The sequence below is a fragment of the Nicotiana tabacum genome, chromosome 6 (assembly GCF_000715075.1).
Source record: "Nicotiana tabacum cultivar K326 chromosome 6, ASM71507v2, whole genome shotgun sequence".
NCBI lineage: Eukaryota > Viridiplantae > Streptophyta > Magnoliopsida > Solanales > Solanaceae > Nicotiana > Nicotiana tabacum.
Window position 1 is genome coordinate 218,769,438 of NC_134085.1, and position 19,158 is coordinate 218,788,595.

The following is a 19,158-nucleotide window of genomic DNA, read 5'->3' on the forward strand; positions in this document are numbered from 1 at the left end:
CATGCTTGACCAAGTTGGGTGCCCAATTCATATCGTCCAAGTGGCGAGAAAAGTGGTAAAGTTGAGTTGTGTCATACTACGACATTAAATGCGGTGCTTGGTGAGAGGCAACCCATCGTTTTTCAAAATTTTTAGTCATTTTTAAAATTTTCTTTTTTAGAATAGCTTAGTATATTATTTTTAACTAATCTGCCAAGTTTCAGATTTTTTGGAGTTGAAATAAGGAGTTTGGGACGTTGGAATGGCACAAAATAGTGGCTGCAAATCTGGGCACCAGTTTTCTGGTGTAGCCGCATCTACGGAACTTTGCTCATAGATGCGGGCACCTAGAAGCGATTTTCCTGCCGCAGATGCGGCCCTTTATACAGATGCATTTCCTTCGCCGCATAAGCGGTAAAATAACACAGATGCGAAAATCGGGCAGGATTAAAAAAATAGATCTCTCATTTCATCAGGTAGTCTCTGAATATTGTTCTTTTCCCAAAACCTCAAACTCTCTCATATCTCACACTACTACTGCTTACACTAATCTCACTCGAATTTATCAAGCACAAGACTACACAGGTAACTTGGCCTACTCCTCTCTTCTACTTCTACTTTCTTCTTTTTCTTCTCCATTTCTGAAGTTCCCATAGCTATTTTCCCTAATTCCCCGTTTCCCTCTAATTTATGTGAGATTAGGGTGAAATAATTGGTGGAGAGTGCATGTGTGTGTGCTTCTACTGCTGAATCAAAATGATGGGAAGTCTGAGTACCAATTTTAATTCAAAAAGCATATGTTATCACTGCTTGCAATGTGTTTGATAAATTGTCCAAAAGAAAATTGTATGCTAAGTACCACAAAATCGGTCTCAATAGAATCAAAGTTTCATGTAGTGCACTAATTTAGAATACTTGAGTATAAATTTGGTGACAAAATTGGGTTTAAGAATTGAAAAATGTTTAATAAAATCTAGGTGTATGAACCCTTGTATGAACACCGCAGATGCAGAAATTCTACCGCAGATGCAGTCTCGCACCTACATTGAATGTTCCACAGGTGCGACTTCTGGCATATTGAGAAAAACCACAGGTGCGGAAGAAAACCCGTAGAAGCGGGACCACACCTGCGAGGGTATTTCCTCAGGTGTGAAACTGGGCAGACTGGCAATTTCTAGTAGCTTTGCAACTGGCTTTTCCCGGGCCCGTTCAACTTGATTCTTTGGCCAAATTGCAGTGTTTTAAATTGCTTAACATGATTCTATTGCTCGACTAACAATTTTTGATTTTGTGAAGGTATTTTGAGCTAAAATGGACCCAAACATGACCGCAAATGCTCCGCAACATCATGAAATTGAGGAGAAGGTAGATGAACCATTTGATAACTCATGCCTCATGTCGGCTAACTGTCAACGCATACATTATGACAACCTCATCACCAAAAAGATATTGCTTGAAAAAGGGATCGCCGAGGAGAAATTGGCAGAGAGGCTCCCAGAGTTCTATGCCCGTCTCCAAACCTCCGGGTGGTCATGTTTCATTCCCACTCCGTGCAAAGCCAATGATGAGTGGGTTCACGAGTTCTACGTGAATCTAAAGCGCACAAACTTCGCCGACCCATAACTCATCATTAGAGGAAAATTAGTGAGGTTTGGGATGGAGCATATTAATGACATACTTGGTATTCTTAACTATCCACTTGAGCAGGTGCGCGAGAAGGACCTGTGCGACAACGGGGAATGGCTTGTCTCAAAACTCTACCCTCCAAGCATGAGAGAAAAATGGGGAAACAGGAAAAAGGGTTATAAGTCAATTGACTTTACAGCTGAAGCAAAAATGTGGCTCTACATCCTCTGCAACAAGGTGTCACCTTGTGGGAATGTCTCATATGTCTCCTACACCAGGGCCTTGATCATTGTATGCATCCTGGATGACATTCCTGTGAATGTTGGTTACTATATCCTGCGGGAGCTGAGAGAGTATTTGTTGGACAATGATGCAGGGTTGATCTTTCCTTCGCTGATCACACAGTTATGCATGAGGGCAGAGGTTGATGTGTGTAGCACCGATCATTGGTTACTGACCGATAAACCCTTTCATCCACAGAGAGTGACAGGAGAGGGTAGTGTATTCAAAAGCAAGAAAAGGAAGGTCACCACTACTACTGCCGATCCAGAGTCATCTTCACAGTCAACTGCACCTGAGGGACCATTTGGGATGCTAAACTCTCAGCTTACATCTATTAGGGAGTTAGTGTCACAGCTTCCGAGTGGGCCCTCATCATCCCATCCTGGGCCCGCATACTTCTCCAAGGAAGACATGAGGAGTTATTTAGATGCACATAAAAGTCAGGCAGTGTCTCAGGAGAAGATGGCAGCATCAGTTGGCAGACTCGAGACAGCCTACGACATCTTGGCCAAGGCGCATGCAGATCTCCAGTTAGACTTCCAAAAGGAGAAGGAGAAGAATAAGAAGAAGAGCAAATTCATGATCAAGATGTGGAGAGGCATAAAGGCCATCTTCAAATGGGGTCAGTCGGGCAAGAAGATAAAGTGGAGGCTAAAGATGATAGCAGGAGTACTCCTTCATGTCAGACGCTGCTGGTGATGGTGATGACAATGATGAGACTGATGATGATGAAGCTACGAGTTCAACATAGTAGTGATCAGCCTTCCTCCCACAGTCTGCTAGTCTGATGCACACCTCAAAGAGACCCTCAAACTATTTGTGTTTTATTTTTGATATTGTGCAGTGAGGACACTGCGATGTTGTTAGTTGGGGGTGGCGTACATTTTGTCTATACATTGCTACTTTGACTTGTGCCCTTGCCGGGTTTATTCTGTTGTATGGATATTTTGTGCCCTTGTCAGGCTTGTTTTGATATTTTGTATCATGTGCTCTTGCCGAGCGCAGTGTGAGTAGCTATATATATGTGTAGATTAGTCACTTTTGTTGTCCTATTTTAATTTTTCTTTCCTTTATGTATTGTTCCTTTAATATTAGTTGTTGATGTTAATTATTGTTTTAGTAGTTTTCATTGTTTTCTTTCTTTAGTAGTATTTCTTTGGGTTTTCTTTATGCTACGGTTCTTTTCCGAGGAACATTTTGTGTTGAACCGGGTAATTTTTTCCTATGATGGATGGCGTGATGACTTTCTTAAGGGAATTAGTCTTATTTTGCTAGGAGGAGACTTGTGGATTATTTGGTACTAACAAAATTAGTCTCTTGTATATGAAATGTGAATTAAGAATACCCCTCCGAATTTTGGTTTTGAATTAAAACAAGTAAATTGCATGGTGAAGAATAATTTTTGTGATAAACTTTTGGCTCTTTTAGTGACTCTTTGCCCACTAGTTTGAATAATATTGCTCTAAATACTCTTATTAGAAAATAAAATTGATCTGTCTTGATTAATTCATGTGCCATGTGTGTTAGTGCTTGTACAAATAATTCTTGTGTTTACTTCTATCATCTAGAACTTGCCCGGTTGGTCTTTCAACGCTAATGTTAGTTATGTTTGGTTAGAGGGATGACCTTAGGCATTCTTTGTGATATTTGTAAAACCTCTTTAGCCTTTCAAGCTTACCATTGCATAAATACTATCACTAGTACCCTATTTGAGCCTTCAACCTTTTCTTTGGCCACCTCATTACAAACCTTTCCCCTTTTGTAAAATAATTCCTTCTTTTGAACCCGTCCCTCCTTGAACATTGAGAATGAGGCAAAAGCCTAAGTTGGGGGTGTGGTGTCAAAGTGGAAATTGGTAAAGTTGTACATCATATTAAATTATTCAAGCTCCAAAAGAAAAATATGTATATAAGAAAAATAAAAAAGAGAAATATATGTATGTATATAAATATGGAGTCTTGAAGAAAATTAGAGAGGTATTTAAGGTGTTTCTATGTTGGTAACTAGATGCCAATGAGGCTATGTGGTTTGAAAAGAAACAAAGTGCAAAAAGAAAGACAAATGTGAGTAGTGTTCAAGGAGGGTGTAGTCACTTGTATCCCAAATGCTTATCCGACCCTTCCCTAAACCTACATTATAAGCTTAAAAAGTCCTTATGGGATCTCCAACCTAATGTTCTTGAATAGGCGATGAATTAAAATAAGGGCAAGCTTATGGCATGAGATGTTGTAACACTTGAAATTCTTTGTGAGTGTCTTTGTCAATTTGTCCCTTATGTTGCATTGTAAATATAGTGGTTTGGGGACTTTCTTTCTTGTGAGGGCACATGAATTAGGATTGATTGGTGAAATTGATACACCCGGAAATGAGTAAGTTGAGCATATGTAGTGGACTAGTGCTTTTGAGTCACTTCTTGAGGCTTATTCTAGTCACTTGATTATTTTGAAACTCCCTTGAACTTCTTGAAGTTGTATTTAAATGAGGGAGTTATTCGAGAAAGATGCACACACTTGAGCCTAATTATTAGTATCAACCAAATCCATGAGTATAATGCTTAATTGGAGAATGTGATTTGAAAATGCTAGCAATATGACTTGTGCTTTAAATGGTAGAACCTCATTAAATTGTTGGTTTTGATTTACTTGAGGACGAGCAAAAGCTTTAAGTTGGGGGTGTTGATGAGTGGTAATTTTACCAGTTATTTTAGCCTTTTTTCGTTAGATTTTGCATCCTTTAATGATAACATGAGGTCGTTTATAGTATGTTTTGTTCGACTTTCAGGAAAATGATGTCATGAAGTGCTTTGCGTTGAATTGAAGTAGAATTGAGCAAAAATTGGTTGAAAGAGTACAAAACTCTCCAGGAATTCCGCATCTGTGGAACACAGATCGCAGAAGTGATCTCGCACCTGCGGGAAGAAGTCCGCATCTGCGGAACTGAACATTTTTTCCTGGAATCGCACCTGCGAGTCAAGAACCGCAGAAGTGGTTACGCATCTGTGCTTGAAATACCGCATTTGCGGATCCAGCACTCAGCTTCACCTTCTGCTTCTGCGATGGGCTATCCGCATCTGCGGAGCCGCACCTGCGAGTATTCTTCCCCGGGTGCGGTCAACGGGTATCAGACCTGGGCATTTTAGGTATTTCACATGTTCTCAACCCCAAACCATTTAATACACAAAACAACTCATTTGTAGAGGGATCTTTGGCTTATTTTTAGTTCAAAACACTAGAGAGAACAAGGTTCGAAGCTAGGGTTTGCACACACACTTTGGTCTTGAAGATTTGAAGCTTTTGGTTGAGAATTTCTTACCCATTTATATTCATTTCTTCATTTTCTTGCTTTGTATTGTATATCTAAGTGTGTAGTATTTCATTCAATACTTGAATCTTGTTTATGGAAATAATCATATTTAAAGTGTGGATTAAATACCTTGTTGTGCTTATGTATTGAATGATTTTTATTATTTTATGAAGTGAGTTATTGTTACTTTAATTATTCTTGTTCTATAATGTTTCCAAAGGGATTAGATAACCCTAGGACTCGCCTATTAACTCCGAATTAATTTTGGGAAAGATTATGCGGGGTTGGAAAAGATTAATTAACAAGAACTTGAGGTTTTAACCCTCATTTTATAGATTCTACTTAAGGATAAGATTGAACTACTTGTAGCCATATCCGGGTGTGCTTAATCTATTAATTGTTTTAGGGATAATTCAACTAGGAAGTCTTGTTAGTCTTTGGAAGAAGCTAATATAGAATTATTACCCGTGGCTAATTAACATAAACTCGCTCATAATTGTAAAATCGTAAAATACATTGGATCATTACTTGAGTGTAATTCCCGATGCATCCATACTTGTAGACATTGATCATTTTACTTGCTTTCTAGGTTAGTTTACATTTCCGCATTTAGATATAAATATTTTTCTCAAAACAATTCTTAGTGTTTGGCATTGCATAACAAGTGATAATTCTCTTACATTCCTAATCGCCTACATATTGTTCCTTGTAGAATTCGACCCCGACTCATAGTTGGCTAAATTATATTGCATGCGACCGTGTCCATTTACTTTTTAGTAGTGGATTTGGACGTCATCACTAACCTCGACGAGGTAGCGACGAGGCTACGGCAGGGCATATACAATATAACCTGTAACAATATATAATAAAGCAAAAAGAAAATACGGCACGAATTGGAGCAGTAACTTGCAACAAAATAAATACGGAACCCAATTATCTTGCCAGTACTTAGCTATAACCCATCCTTAAGAGAGATACATTACTACAGGAATAAATCACAGCAGAAGAAGAATACATAAACAACAAATGATGCGGCGCGTATCCCGATCCCATCATATAACTAGTAACAATATGAACATTCACCCTTATTACTTCTGTTGCGGCATGCAACCCGATCCCACCAGTCCACCCTTATTTCTCCTCAATATATCACCCTTATTCCTACTGTTGCAGCGTGACACTCGATCCCACCTATCCACCCTTATTACTCATGTTGCGGCGTACAACCCGATTCCACCAGACAATCATATTTCACCCTTATTCCTCCTATTGCGGCATGCAACCCGATCCCACTATATCAGTAAAAATCATACCATAAGAACAAGTATTTCACAATTTAGCTCAAATCCCTCTACAATATTTGTGCCTCAAACCAAAACAAACGGAAATCTATACAAGTATGAAAATTCATCAATTAATGCTACACAACGAGACCAACCAAAATGTTCCATGAAATACCGATAGGCCAACTTAAGGCAATAATGAGATACAATGAACTACGGAACATCTAATACCTTCAATAAGGAAAACAACATCTATCAAAAAGAAATTAAACATGGAAACACCAATAAGCATGTAGAAGTTAAGACATGAAAACAATATATTTGGAACGGGGAAGGGAATAGATAAATAGATAATTTGGTGGCGCATAGGTAATCGTCACCTCACCTGTACGCCACACACAAACATCAGAAGTTAACTTTTTACATGCTTATCTATCTAGTAGAATTGGTGCCACCAATCATCTAGAACAATGTCTTTTATTCCATTCATTAGTGCTAGTTCCAAAAAGTCACTGTTATCTGCGTTAAGATATGAGAAGTCACTGTTATCTGTGTTAAGATCAGCTTCAGCACAATATTGCTCGTGAATACCAGGCAAGGATAATTGACCATCTGATTCTTCTTATCCCCTCGCTGCTGTATTTGCTTCTTCTGTCATCACGAGCACTCTGTTGGTGTTGGACCCATGATTCTCCATTGTAGTTTCATCTCTGTCATAAGTGGTCAAAATTTGGCTATTTTTGTTAAGTCCTCTCAAATAATTATCCTGTTGTTCAGCATACTCTGCCTTCATAAGCTGATGTCGTTGGGAAATTGTTGTTGATTGTGAACTGTTGTAGTCAGGTTCACAACATAGCTTCTATTGCTTGAGCAACTTCTTGTTCCTCCATATTAACCCCATTCTTCCTATTTCTCTCTGTTATGTTCTTCTTTATTCGGCAGAGAACAGTATCTTGTTTAGGAATATTATTTTCCCAGAAGTAATCATCCCCCACGTAATATTCTCTCATCAGCCAATTAATTTTATCTTGCTTTGATCCTTTACTACTCCTAGTTCGATAAACATAATTTTTTCTGAATCCCACAACAGCTCCCTTACTATTCTTGATAGGATCACCGCCGATTTGGGCTTTCCATGTCCCGTTAGCGCAAGTTCGGCGAAACATTTATGTGATTCCTTCCGCTTCTTCAAAGGAGAAATAAAGTAGCCTATTTTCTCTTCAGGTTGATCAGAAATCTCCCATGGTGGCCGGTCTCCATAGATTTCCCCAAGTCGAATAGGGCATTCACTGGGCAAAGACTCACCCTTCAAAAACTTTTTCAGAAAGTAGATCAACTCTGCATCGGTAGGGTAAAATCGAACACTGGGAAGCTGTGATACCATCGACATGACGGTCTTTGATTTGCTATTATTAATAAAGAAATTAAAACAAGAAGGAGAAAAGAATCACAAGAAAAAACAACCCTTGAATTATCGATGATCTGCTAGTTTTCTTTCAATGAGTCACAGATTGACTCTGCTGTGAAAATACAGAGAGAACAAAGAAAATATAAATTCGCAGTGAAAACAGAGGGAGAAGAAAGAATGAATTATTACTACTATGGAAGAAGAACCTGAAAGAGTGCAGCAGCGGAGGCTAATGTTAAGGTTCTTTATAAATAAATTAGGTTTCTAAAATAAATTCACGCGAAAAGACTAATTTTTTAGGAAAGAACGGAGTTTAGGAAAAATAGGAAAGTATTTGATTTGATAGTGTATAAAGCTGGGTATTAGGAAAGAACACACGGTTGTTGCTTTTGACTGTAGTTTTCAGAGTATTTTTTTCGGAATTACACTCGGGGACTCTAGTTATCTTACCTCTTTTTTCATATTAGAACTTATTTATTTTAAATTTTTAACTAACTTTGTCCTATCAAATACTAGGGATTTTTAAAAGTAACAATTGATTTTACAGGGAAAAAATGAAAAATCGTTTTTTCCACTTTCATTTGCAAGTTAATTGTCAAACTCAACATTCTTTTCACAGAGAAGGAAAATCAAGTTGCTTTGTTTTTAATTTGAAGTTATTTACAGTAAAATTAAAATTTATCATTTTATTAACTGATGAGAAAAGGAAATATAGGTTGCCACAACAATAAATGCCAAAGGTGAAAATCAGAATTTAACAATATGAATTTGTATGCTTCAAGAAACACCTTTTCTAGGAAGTAACTTCACCCACCAGTAAAAGAGAATTATAGCCTCATTTTCTCTTGTTTGTTTACCTCCTTCATTCTTCATCTCCCCTTTTCTGAGAGAAACTAATACTGTTATAGAAGTCACTGCAAGCCTCCATATAGAAAGAACAAAAAATGTTAATGTTTTTATAGTGTGCATATATAAATGCATATGTTTAATGTTTGTATGTTGTGTTCCATTCACCAATCAACATTGTTATTTCACATTAAGTAATATTCAGACTGTCTGACTATGGTTATTCACTACATGAAACCAAGGGGTGTCACTTACGATGCCCTTATGATTAAAGCAAGCAATTAATTTACATTTGTGAAGTAGTTAACCACTATGTAGTAGTGAATCAATTGGTAGTAACGGTTTCTTTTGGATAACAAGAAACATCAAAAGGTGACCTGTGAACAAGTAACAGGGCAACAAGCAGCCCAAAGACTAACTCTAACTTCGATCCAAAAACAAGAACTGATTCATCAGTGACTATGGCGTTCATCTTTGATCATCAGAAAAATCAGGCTCGTCAGGCTTAAAGAGTTTAGGCATACGTAAGCTGGATTCACCAGGGTCCACCCGTGCCACCTTGCCTCTTCTGGTGTTAGCAGCAAATCTTGATGCCAATATTGTAGCTCCAAGATGCTGAATACTGCTTTCTGTTGCATGATCCGAAGCATTTCCACCGTCATAACCAGCTTCTGGATATTCATGACCATAATCATCATCTTGGTCCATCCCTCGTGAGAAGTACAGGCTTTCTTCTCTTGACAATTCCTCCGCTAGTTTTTTCCTCCGATAGCGTCTCCATGCAGCTTGTATGTAGCAAGCTCCCCATGTCCTCCATTGGTGTGAGTAGAACCGGAATGCATGCTGTAATTTCTTACTATGGAGGCGTCTGAACTGGTTTGCAACAAACTTGAGCTTTTCAGCTTTAAGTGCAAATGCTTCAACTTCTTTAAGGCATTTCACTGTTCGAGTTGAAATTGGAAGATTAACATTTGGATTAGGCACTAAGGCCCATGTTAGCAACTCTTCTCCACAAAAATCACCCTGCTTTAACGTAATGGAGTTGAAGAAGCCTGACCTTCCTCCATTAGTTGTTGAACTCTCAAGTTCACCTCTAATTATGAAAAGCATCTCATTCACCGGATCTCCTTCCCGAACAATATACGTGTCTTTCGTGTTCAATGATGAAACAAGGCATTCGCATATTGCATCTAACAACTGATCATCCATCTGGGAGAAGAAAGGGACCTGTAAAATCCAGCAAGCATGAGGTTACTAAATATGAGAACCGTAAGAAAATCTTGGAAGTTCAAAACAGATGGTTGTCATTTTTTTTTCTTTCTTAGATGAGGTCAAGACAGATGGTTTATACAACTGAAATCAGTAGAAAAGAAGATTTTTGCTATTTATTTCACAAAAGTTGAGTCTTAAAACTAGCTATGCAGATTTCGTTAACCATGTGCTACTCTATTGTTTGGTGCAAAAATGTGCGCAATAAAGAGAGCAAAGCTGCATATCCATAAACTGCATCGTAGAGCAATTGCCAACGCATGCTTAACAAGAGACCCACCTCAAGAATAGAAGCTCTCCACAGAAAGTTAAGCTACGAAGTATTTTTAGCCAACAAAAAAGGAAGACCAAACTACACGGCTCCGAATGATCGCAATGTTCCCCTTTGAGAAAGTACAAAACAATAATGACACGGAAAAACTTACACGACGAACAAGAGCCAGGCAGAGGTGCCTCTGAATCTGGCGCCTTAGATCCAAGGGTAAGGAACGCAATATTTCTTCTTCCTCTACACCTCTTGTAGCTACCCATTTATACTGAACAAACCGACGAACACGATCTTGCAGATCTTCAGGCAGTTGACGGTGCCTCATCCACTCTTCTGTGTCCCTTCTTTTAACTCTCCATTGTTCAAGTCTTGCTGTCATGGATTGTAGATAGCTCTTCACAAAATACAACAGTAGAAGCAGTGTCACTTACAAATTCAACAAGATATTCATTCCCTCTGAAGTAGTTCCCCGTTTGCACCCCCCATCCCCACCCCAGAGCCCCCAAAAGAAAAAGACGTATTTGATGGACATAACCTGGATCCTTATTTGATGAACAAGTACACAAGTCACTAGCAATGAATTTGTCAAATGTTGCTCCGACAAGGCAGTTTAGGTGCCGCACCCGTGTCGACACGACACTAGTATGGGTGTGGGTATGAGATCCTTACCGGATCTGGTCAAGTAATTTTGGGTACTTTGACCACGACGGATGAAAAATTCGAGACGAGATACAATGTGATTCCCGAAATCAAAACCACAACTAGGGTAAATTCGAATAAAATAGCATACCTTATCTAGCAAATCAAACCTTTACTTATCTATAACTTGAGGAAAAAAAAGAAAAGAAATCCACATTTTACAAGCTATACTTAAGTATTACACCAAATTTCTCATAATTTAGAGATTTACTTTTTTCTTTTTTCGAATTATTTTTAGCCAAATCCCTGCAACTGTATCCATACTAGGATCCGTATTCCTGAATCTAAGAATTTACATCTCGAAGGATCCGACCTCTATATCCGCACCTGTGTCGGACACCCGCACCCATGTCCGAGCTTCTTAGTTAATAAAATTTAAGGTCAACAGCCATAGTTGCAACCTTAACTCAAATAAGTAATTACTGTAATGCTGTGCATTGGTCATCAACAAGAAAACTTCAGCTTTGTTAAGTTGTATCAAAAGATAATACTGAACAACAATGGGTAAATAAACTATGTCATTGTCTACCATTTCAGAATCCTGCCACCTAGTAGTTCAAAAAGAAACTAACCACTTCCTGTACCACATGGTCCATGGAAAACAAGAGTTGTGAGGGCCGTCAAAAGTGAAAAATAAGAGCAGACCCAAACCAAAAAGTGTTCTCACTTTGATATCTGGAGATTAGGATAACTTCAGCAAGTTGGACACAATCATTTGCACAGATTAAACTTGGCTGTTAATTTTTTATACTTTAAGGTATGTGCATTCACAAACTTACTCAAAAGAAAAGGAGTTTCCTAACTCAAAGGAGGAGCTTTCTGTGTCCATGAACTAGTCGTACAGTCCCATGGTTTAAATTCCCATTCAGAGCAATCAACCTCACACCCCCACGCTGGAGGGGAGAGAGAGAGCACGCACACACGCGTAAAGGGCTATCAGAGTAAAATACCAAGATGCTAATGCATGGTACATGGTTAGGATATATTCAAGCAAATTCTCATTAATTGATCAAGATCAGTCCACAAGAACCAAGGGACTTAATCAACGGGCTGATACTGCTTTTGTTTTATTTTATTTTGAACAAGGACTAATAATCTTTTTTAACACTATTCCCATTAGCTATTTCGCTTACTTTATCAAGTTCATCACTTATTGACAACTCAATTGAAAACCAAGACTATTAAGTTTTCAGGTGTTTCATAGTGCATCTATCAAAAATCTAGGCTTCTTATATGATGTAAGATCTCTTCGTCTGACCTCTCTCTGTCCTTGTCAGGTATATTGAGAGCGTCTTTTACTAAATCTATATTTCTCCAAGGGTGGATGCATTCGTTGATTTTTCGACAAGTATGATTTCATGAAATAAGAAACTCAACATTGTCTATTTCAAGTTGTCCACTTTAAAGTCCAACTCCCAAGTTTTCCTCCTTTTAGTCAATATCCAGTAGCTTAAATTCATCAACGTACATCAGAGACTAAGCAATAGTGTAAAAGAATAAGAAGAAATGTGAATAAGAAAACACATCGTAATTTAGTTTTTCACATGAGAAAATACCTGCATGTTGCCTATCAGCAGTGCAAAGAAGACCAAACCCAGAAGACAAATAAGACTGGAAAAGAGCGTCTCAACAATGTTTATGCTTGTAGTTATACTTTGTCCGTATGAACTGAAAATCAAGATATTGAGGGATCCGTTAAGCATAAATCCTAATGAAATATGGAAAAAAAAACTTTTGCGATAAATATCTTGCACTTGTCACCAATATCTTTTCAGGGTGACACAAAGGACAGTGAGTTCCGAACCTTGCCTCTACCTAATTAGCCCCAGAACCACCATTTAAGCTAAACTAGTAGGTCATGGACTTTTCTCCACATTTTCCTTCAAAATGGCCCCTTAATTCATATTACCGAGGAAAGCTAAGAAAAAAAGGAATTACCAAAGAAAGTTGCACAGTTTTTTGTGTCACAATGCCATTAAATTTTCATTTTTATTTGTTCTCAAAACAGTTAGTGCAATGCACCCACATTTTTATGCCACAGTAACATCCATCTTTCATTCAGTATATAATCAAGAAATGCTTTATAAGCTTTCCATAAAGTCCTGCAGACTAACGCATGATTGGCAGGGATAAAAATTCTTCATAAGAAAAAATCAAGAGAAAATTAAATTTAACATTCCTACTATCACAAGTTCGTATACTAGAATAAAAGATGAAATGTTTCTTGCCACATTGAAGACTCCTTTCTTTTTTCTCGCAAGGAGTAAAAATTGTGGTCCAGTACTTCAACCTGACTACATGAAGTATAAGTTGCAACTCAGATACTTAAAATTGAGTGAGAGAGAGGGCTATTATTTAACAGTCCAATATCAGAACGGATATGGAAGACCAAACCTGTTGTCTAAGCCAGGCTTCTCTAGACACGAATTATTATTATTATTATTATTATTATTATTATTATTATTATTATTATTATTATTATTATTATTTTGATAAGTTCAAGGAATTATCTATATAATGGTAAAAAATCGTATGACTATGTATATGACAAATATTAATCTTCAGCATGCTTGGTTTAAGTAAATGCACAACTCTGATGTTAGGTTCTGCTCCAACTTTAAAAACAAGTTTGCGAAGATGAAGAATTTGCTTTACAGTTTTCTGACAACAGTTGAAATAAATATTTTCTGAGGAGAGAGAGTTCTCAGCTGACTCACGAAGACTAGTTCCTGAACAACTTTTCAGGCCCTGACTTACGATCTACCCACATGTCATTTGCGAAGTATCTTTCGACCACTTGATAATGATTTATTGAGGTGCAGAAGTCCATTAGATAAAGAGTTTTTTATATTGATATGCAGACTATTTTCTAATTAAGAAAATTTAGAAAATAAATTAAGACAGAGAGACCACAAAGGATTTGATAACAAAGAGAATACCTTAGGCTCTTTAAACCCCACCATAGGCAGTAAAAATATCGATCAAAGATGCCAGCAGATGTAACTTCTTCAGTATTTGCATCACCAAACATTCCAAACTCAAAGCTTATATCAGCATTAGCATCGCAATTCTTGAACACCTCAGTGGTTTCCGACCACTCCTGACGCCCAGGTTTACCAAGTGATGAGCAATCAAGGTAGTCTTTATAACAAGCTGGAGCACCCTCCTGCTGCTTTGCGCACTCATCCTTCCAGCATGAAAAGTGCCTCTCAATAGCCATCAGATACCATATAGCTCCTAAAACCTGCACTGACAATTCAAAAACCAGATTAATCACTGATTCAATCTCCAATGAATTAGAAAATATAGTCTGAAAGGCTGCAGGTGCAACTTTTCAATCCAGCTTAAGGAGAAAAGGCAATATTATGTTATGGATCATAGCAATATCATAGCATTTATTATATCAATAACAATGAAAAAGACGTCTTCGACATAAGAAAATTTTTGCTGCTAATTTAGTTTCTTCACTTTTTCCTCTCTTTGCTAGCGCACAATCAGCAACAACCACAATATACATCACCATAATATTTCATGCAAACTCAACTGCAATATTGTAGCTACTACCACCGAAACTATTGCAACATCTGTGACCACTAAGCACCCACCTTTGTTTGGTTTTCCACCCGGTTGCTGGTACCCGCTTTGGGGCCCGACTAAATCTGAATTCGCATGGAGAAACCCTACTTCCTACTTCCACTCCACCACAACTATTTGATGGTCTAACACCCACTTACTACACCAGATGGGACTCTAACCTCCTCAAGCCCTCAAACTATCCCATATTCCGACTTCCTGATTCACTGAAAGAGCAAATGTGTGTGGACATCCTGGTACCATTATCCTTCATTTACCAGCAGGACCTCTTTTAAGGCATAAATCATGGAGATATATTTCAACAGCATTGGCGGTGAGACTTAAACTTATGATATCTATCTACTTAACTTGATAATGAGTTCTATAGTTCCACATCATTTAAAAGCTTGAGTTGCTTGGGAAATATTAAATTTAAAGCTTAAGGTTTCAGAGAAGAATTTTTTTTATTTACTTATTTAATTAGGTCTGTAATAACAACCACATAAAATAATTGGCATGACAAAAAAAAGCACTACAAAGAACTGAAGCAAACCTTATTGTTGAACTACCACTGTGACATTTTCATCAGTAGCCTAAATCAGTGACTTATAGTCCAGGAGTCAAATTACAAAAGTCTCACTGCTTCCTAAGGTGAGGTATTTTCACCATCTGTTAGGTGTTGAGAAGATCCAAATCTTGAAAAGATAATGAAAAATTGCTTTTTCATTACCAATGCTATTGATTATGCTGACAAGGATTAAATATGACAATTAAAGAAAATGTGAGTCTGGAGTGTGGATAATGGATAGATAGCTTCTAATTTGTCAGTTGAGAATATCAACGCGGGGAAGAATGCATGGAATAATGGTAGACAAAAGAGGTATCACCAAAATGTGGACTTGGAACATTACTTGTAGATACTACTTTTGTTTCTCTCAGTCAACCAATTTCCAAAGATTTTTCCTCCAGAGGACCATCACTTAAAGGCAAAAGCTTTTAAAACCTGGGAGCTTTCCCAATTATATACACAGTAGAGTTAATACCAATGACATGCTATAGCTAAACCTGTTAGCGAGCTCAGCTCATATCGGCATCACATGAGTAAGGAGTGTAACAAGCCTGTACTTTGTTTACATTGCTCCTTAAAAAGGCGATATCACATAAACTATAGGTTTTGAGGAGTCCTATCATTCGGTATTTGTTTTTAAGTAATAGAGCTTTGATTTAAGGCAACAAGGGAGGGATAGTCTAATAGTAAGACTCTCCACATCCAACCATAAAGTTGGAATTCGAGTCACAATGGGGCAAAGTGGGAAAGGGCCAATTGGGAATGGACAACAAATTGCATTCAGAAAGATTAGTTCACACCTCTCAAAACTATAATTCATGCTCTGAGAATTTATAGTTGATGAATTCAAAGCCTATAGTTGCCCTTACAATCCATATTTGGTTGAGTAATGCCCAGACCTGATTTGCAGCTTTCTTCACAGCCTGGTCCTCAAACTGGAAAAGTTTACTAATTGGAGTTTAACTGACAGCTGAAAGGTGAGGGTCAATCACAAAATCTATTTGACATGTGTCCCTTCTTCATCCGTTCTAAACTTGTCACTTTTTCTAATCGGTCAACTTCCATTCACTTTCATCCACTAAAATAAGTTGATTTTTCCCCTGCCTGCTATTGTGCGCTAGTGACACCTTTAGTCTGTCCAAAATATGTTATGTCTTGTTTATGGGTTCCTAATTTAGCTACAGGTCTATTTAATGATATCATTTCCAGATTAAAATGAGATAAGCAGAATATGGTTTATTGACTAACTTTACCTTCTCTTGTTGACAACCCGTATTCTATACTTTCTGAAAAAGGATTCCTTTTAGAGTTGTCAACTGAATTTAGGATCTGAATTTAGGAAGGGAGGTGCCTTGTGCACTATTTTGATAAAAAAGAAAAAAAAAATACTATCAAAGACTGCAGAACTTACATGACCTGCCAGCAAGTACAGGAGGAGATTGTATGCTGCACCAGACCAAGCTGTCTTTGCCACAACACCTGTATTCCTAATAATCTTTGAATTTAAGGGGAAAATGACTAACAATCTTGGCACATACTGAAGCATAATAATCAAAGAGATGGCATGATTAGCATGAGTGGCGGATGAGCCATTCAATGGCATTATAAACCAAATAACAATCTGCAAAACCAAAAATAAGACAAAGTTACTATTCATCATACCACCCTCAAATTAATAAACATACTTTTCCAATAAGGCATAATAACAAAATTTGATTTCAGCCTTCAAGTCCAACTATGTTGCACAATGAAAGTATGTCACAAAAAGAAACGGTTGGGCGTGCGAACAAAAGTCACACACTGGTAGCTAAAAAGAAAAGGAAGCTACAAATAAGGTGTTGGGATAATCTTAATGGTGTGAGGTCTTTTGGGAAAAACCATGCAGGTTTGGCACAAAGCAGATAGTATCACATCATATTGAGAAATATCTTTGGGTGACAATGGTTTCGGGGGACGAGTATGAAGATAGCAGAGTGATGGCAAAAGGCTCGCTTACTACCTTTTACCAATCGCAAAGGTAAGTTGGAGTACAAACACATAAGAACCTATCCTCTGGGCTTCGGTGGCTATAAATACTCGAATAATGTGAATGGCACGACAGTAAATCTTCAAATAAGCCCATGAGGTAATGGGACATGTGAAACATAGTTCGGGGGCTTGGAGATGGACCATGTGACACTTAATTTGAGAGGAAGATTGTTGGTGTGAGAATAAAAGCCCCACATTGGTAGCAAAAAAAGAAAAGTAAGCTACATATAAGGTGTGAGGCCTTTTAGAGAAAATCAAGCAGACAATATCACTTAAACCCAGCTCGAAACCATGGATTCATTCAAATGCTAATCCAGAAGTACAACATTAAGAACAAATTATTATGATTACAACGTTGACAAAGAAACATGATATAATGTATGTAATAGACTGACTTGTGGGAGCGGGAGGGCAGCAGCAAGATCAATGGCAAAGTCATTCTTCAAGTAACGGATAGCAATCAATTTCTGATCCATCACCAGCTCGCCCTTACCAAAAACCCGGGTTTTCTTGGAAACAAAAGCCGTACGGAACTTCATAATGATCTGAAACAAGGCGAAGATATCAACCAATACGCGAAAAGTTAATATGGTGTATCCCAAAACATTATCGGTGCTCATGCAGGTTTCCCGAATAATTGGAAGCAACAAAAAAAGAGGATCAACAAATAGACCGACAAAGGAAGTGACCAAGAAAATGTGGTTCCATCTGGCAACGAACTCGCCATTTGGATCGAGAATTTGTTGCCACCAGGGCTTCTGACGGTCGTAAATTAAGGAAGGTTTGGAGAAACGGTGGAGATGGTGCTGGAGAGTGTCCATTTTTTGTTACAGAAGAAACCCTAGGACAGAAGGTCGATGATTGCCATGGAGATTTGAGTATTATCAATGGGTGGAGAAGGAAACGGAGAGCCATTACAATGGAATGCTGCATTGCGAACACGAGGAGTTGTGTCTGTGTCCCCGATATGTGCGTGCAGTTCGTTGAATCAGCGCGCCAAATCAAAACCCCCAACTCACTTAAAACAGATTAGTACTAATATCATAACGGGGAAAAGGGCTAATATATCCCTCTGCTGTGGAATATTGTTACTTTAAAATTTGGGACTTTTACCTAGTTATATTATATTAGAAACTTATTTATTAATGTTCTCTATGTTTTATAGTTTTTAATAAATATCTAGGTTTTTCTTACAAATTGTGTAGATTTCTCCTTAAAAGGCTCCCACCCCATTATTAGTGTCTTCAGTTAAGGGATTCAATTATATCCTTTCCTTTTTTTCCCCTCTCCTCTTCTCTCTCCTTTTTTTACAACAAAATTCCTTAATCTACGCCCAGAATCTCCATCTTCTCTCTTCCCACAATTGTCAATAATTTTATATTATTAAATCATCAATTGCATTGTTCTTTTGTTGGGAGACCGGACTACACTAAAAATGAAGAAATATTCAGGAATTGTATGATACATGTATCATAATTGTATTTAAATTGTATCAGATACATCAATACGTAAAATGTAATTGTATCATATTTGTATCACAATTGTATATAACTTGTAGATGGTACACTAATATCTAAAATAATACCTGATACAATACTAATAAATTAATATATAATTATCATATATTTGTAATACAAACTGTGAAATTCGTCACGATCTCACAACTGCTCATAATTCAAATACAAATTTGATACAATCCTGAAAGAATTCTTACACAATTATGATACAACTTAAAACCGACTCTAAACTTAAACTGATACAATATCGTATTATACTTGTATTAGTATTGTATCATGTATTGTTTTAGGTACAAATTGTAATACAATTCTAAATTATGATACAACTTTGATCTTCATCTTTTTCAAGTTTCAATGTAAAACATCCACCTAGAACCAACTCTAAACTTAAATTATAATACAATATTGTATTTTAATAGTATTAGTATTGTATCAGAATTGTCTTAGGTATTGATGTATCAAATACAACTCAGATACAATTAGATATCTTTATCATACAATCGTAATAT

General features: G+C 37.4%; 1 protein-coding gene across 1 annotated transcript; it reads right to left on the reverse strand.

The window, feature by feature from the left end:
• Positions 1-8,959: 8,959 nt before the first annotated feature.
• On the reverse strand, positions 8,960-18,145 carry LOC107778166 (putative cyclic nucleotide-gated ion channel 16). Its single transcript, XM_075256728.1, has 6 exons — positions 17,528-18,145; positions 16,516-16,725; positions 13,903-14,207; positions 12,520-12,631; positions 10,422-10,658; positions 8,960-9,954 (listed from the first exon to the last, which is right to left on the reverse strand). The coding sequence occupies exons 1-6, from the start codon at positions 17,951-17,953 to the stop codon at positions 9,196-9,198; spliced, it is 2,049 nt and encodes a 682-aa protein (XP_075112829.1). The 5' UTR covers positions 17,954-18,145; the 3' UTR covers positions 8,960-9,195.
• Between the last annotated feature and the right edge of the window lie 1,013 nt (positions 18,146-19,158).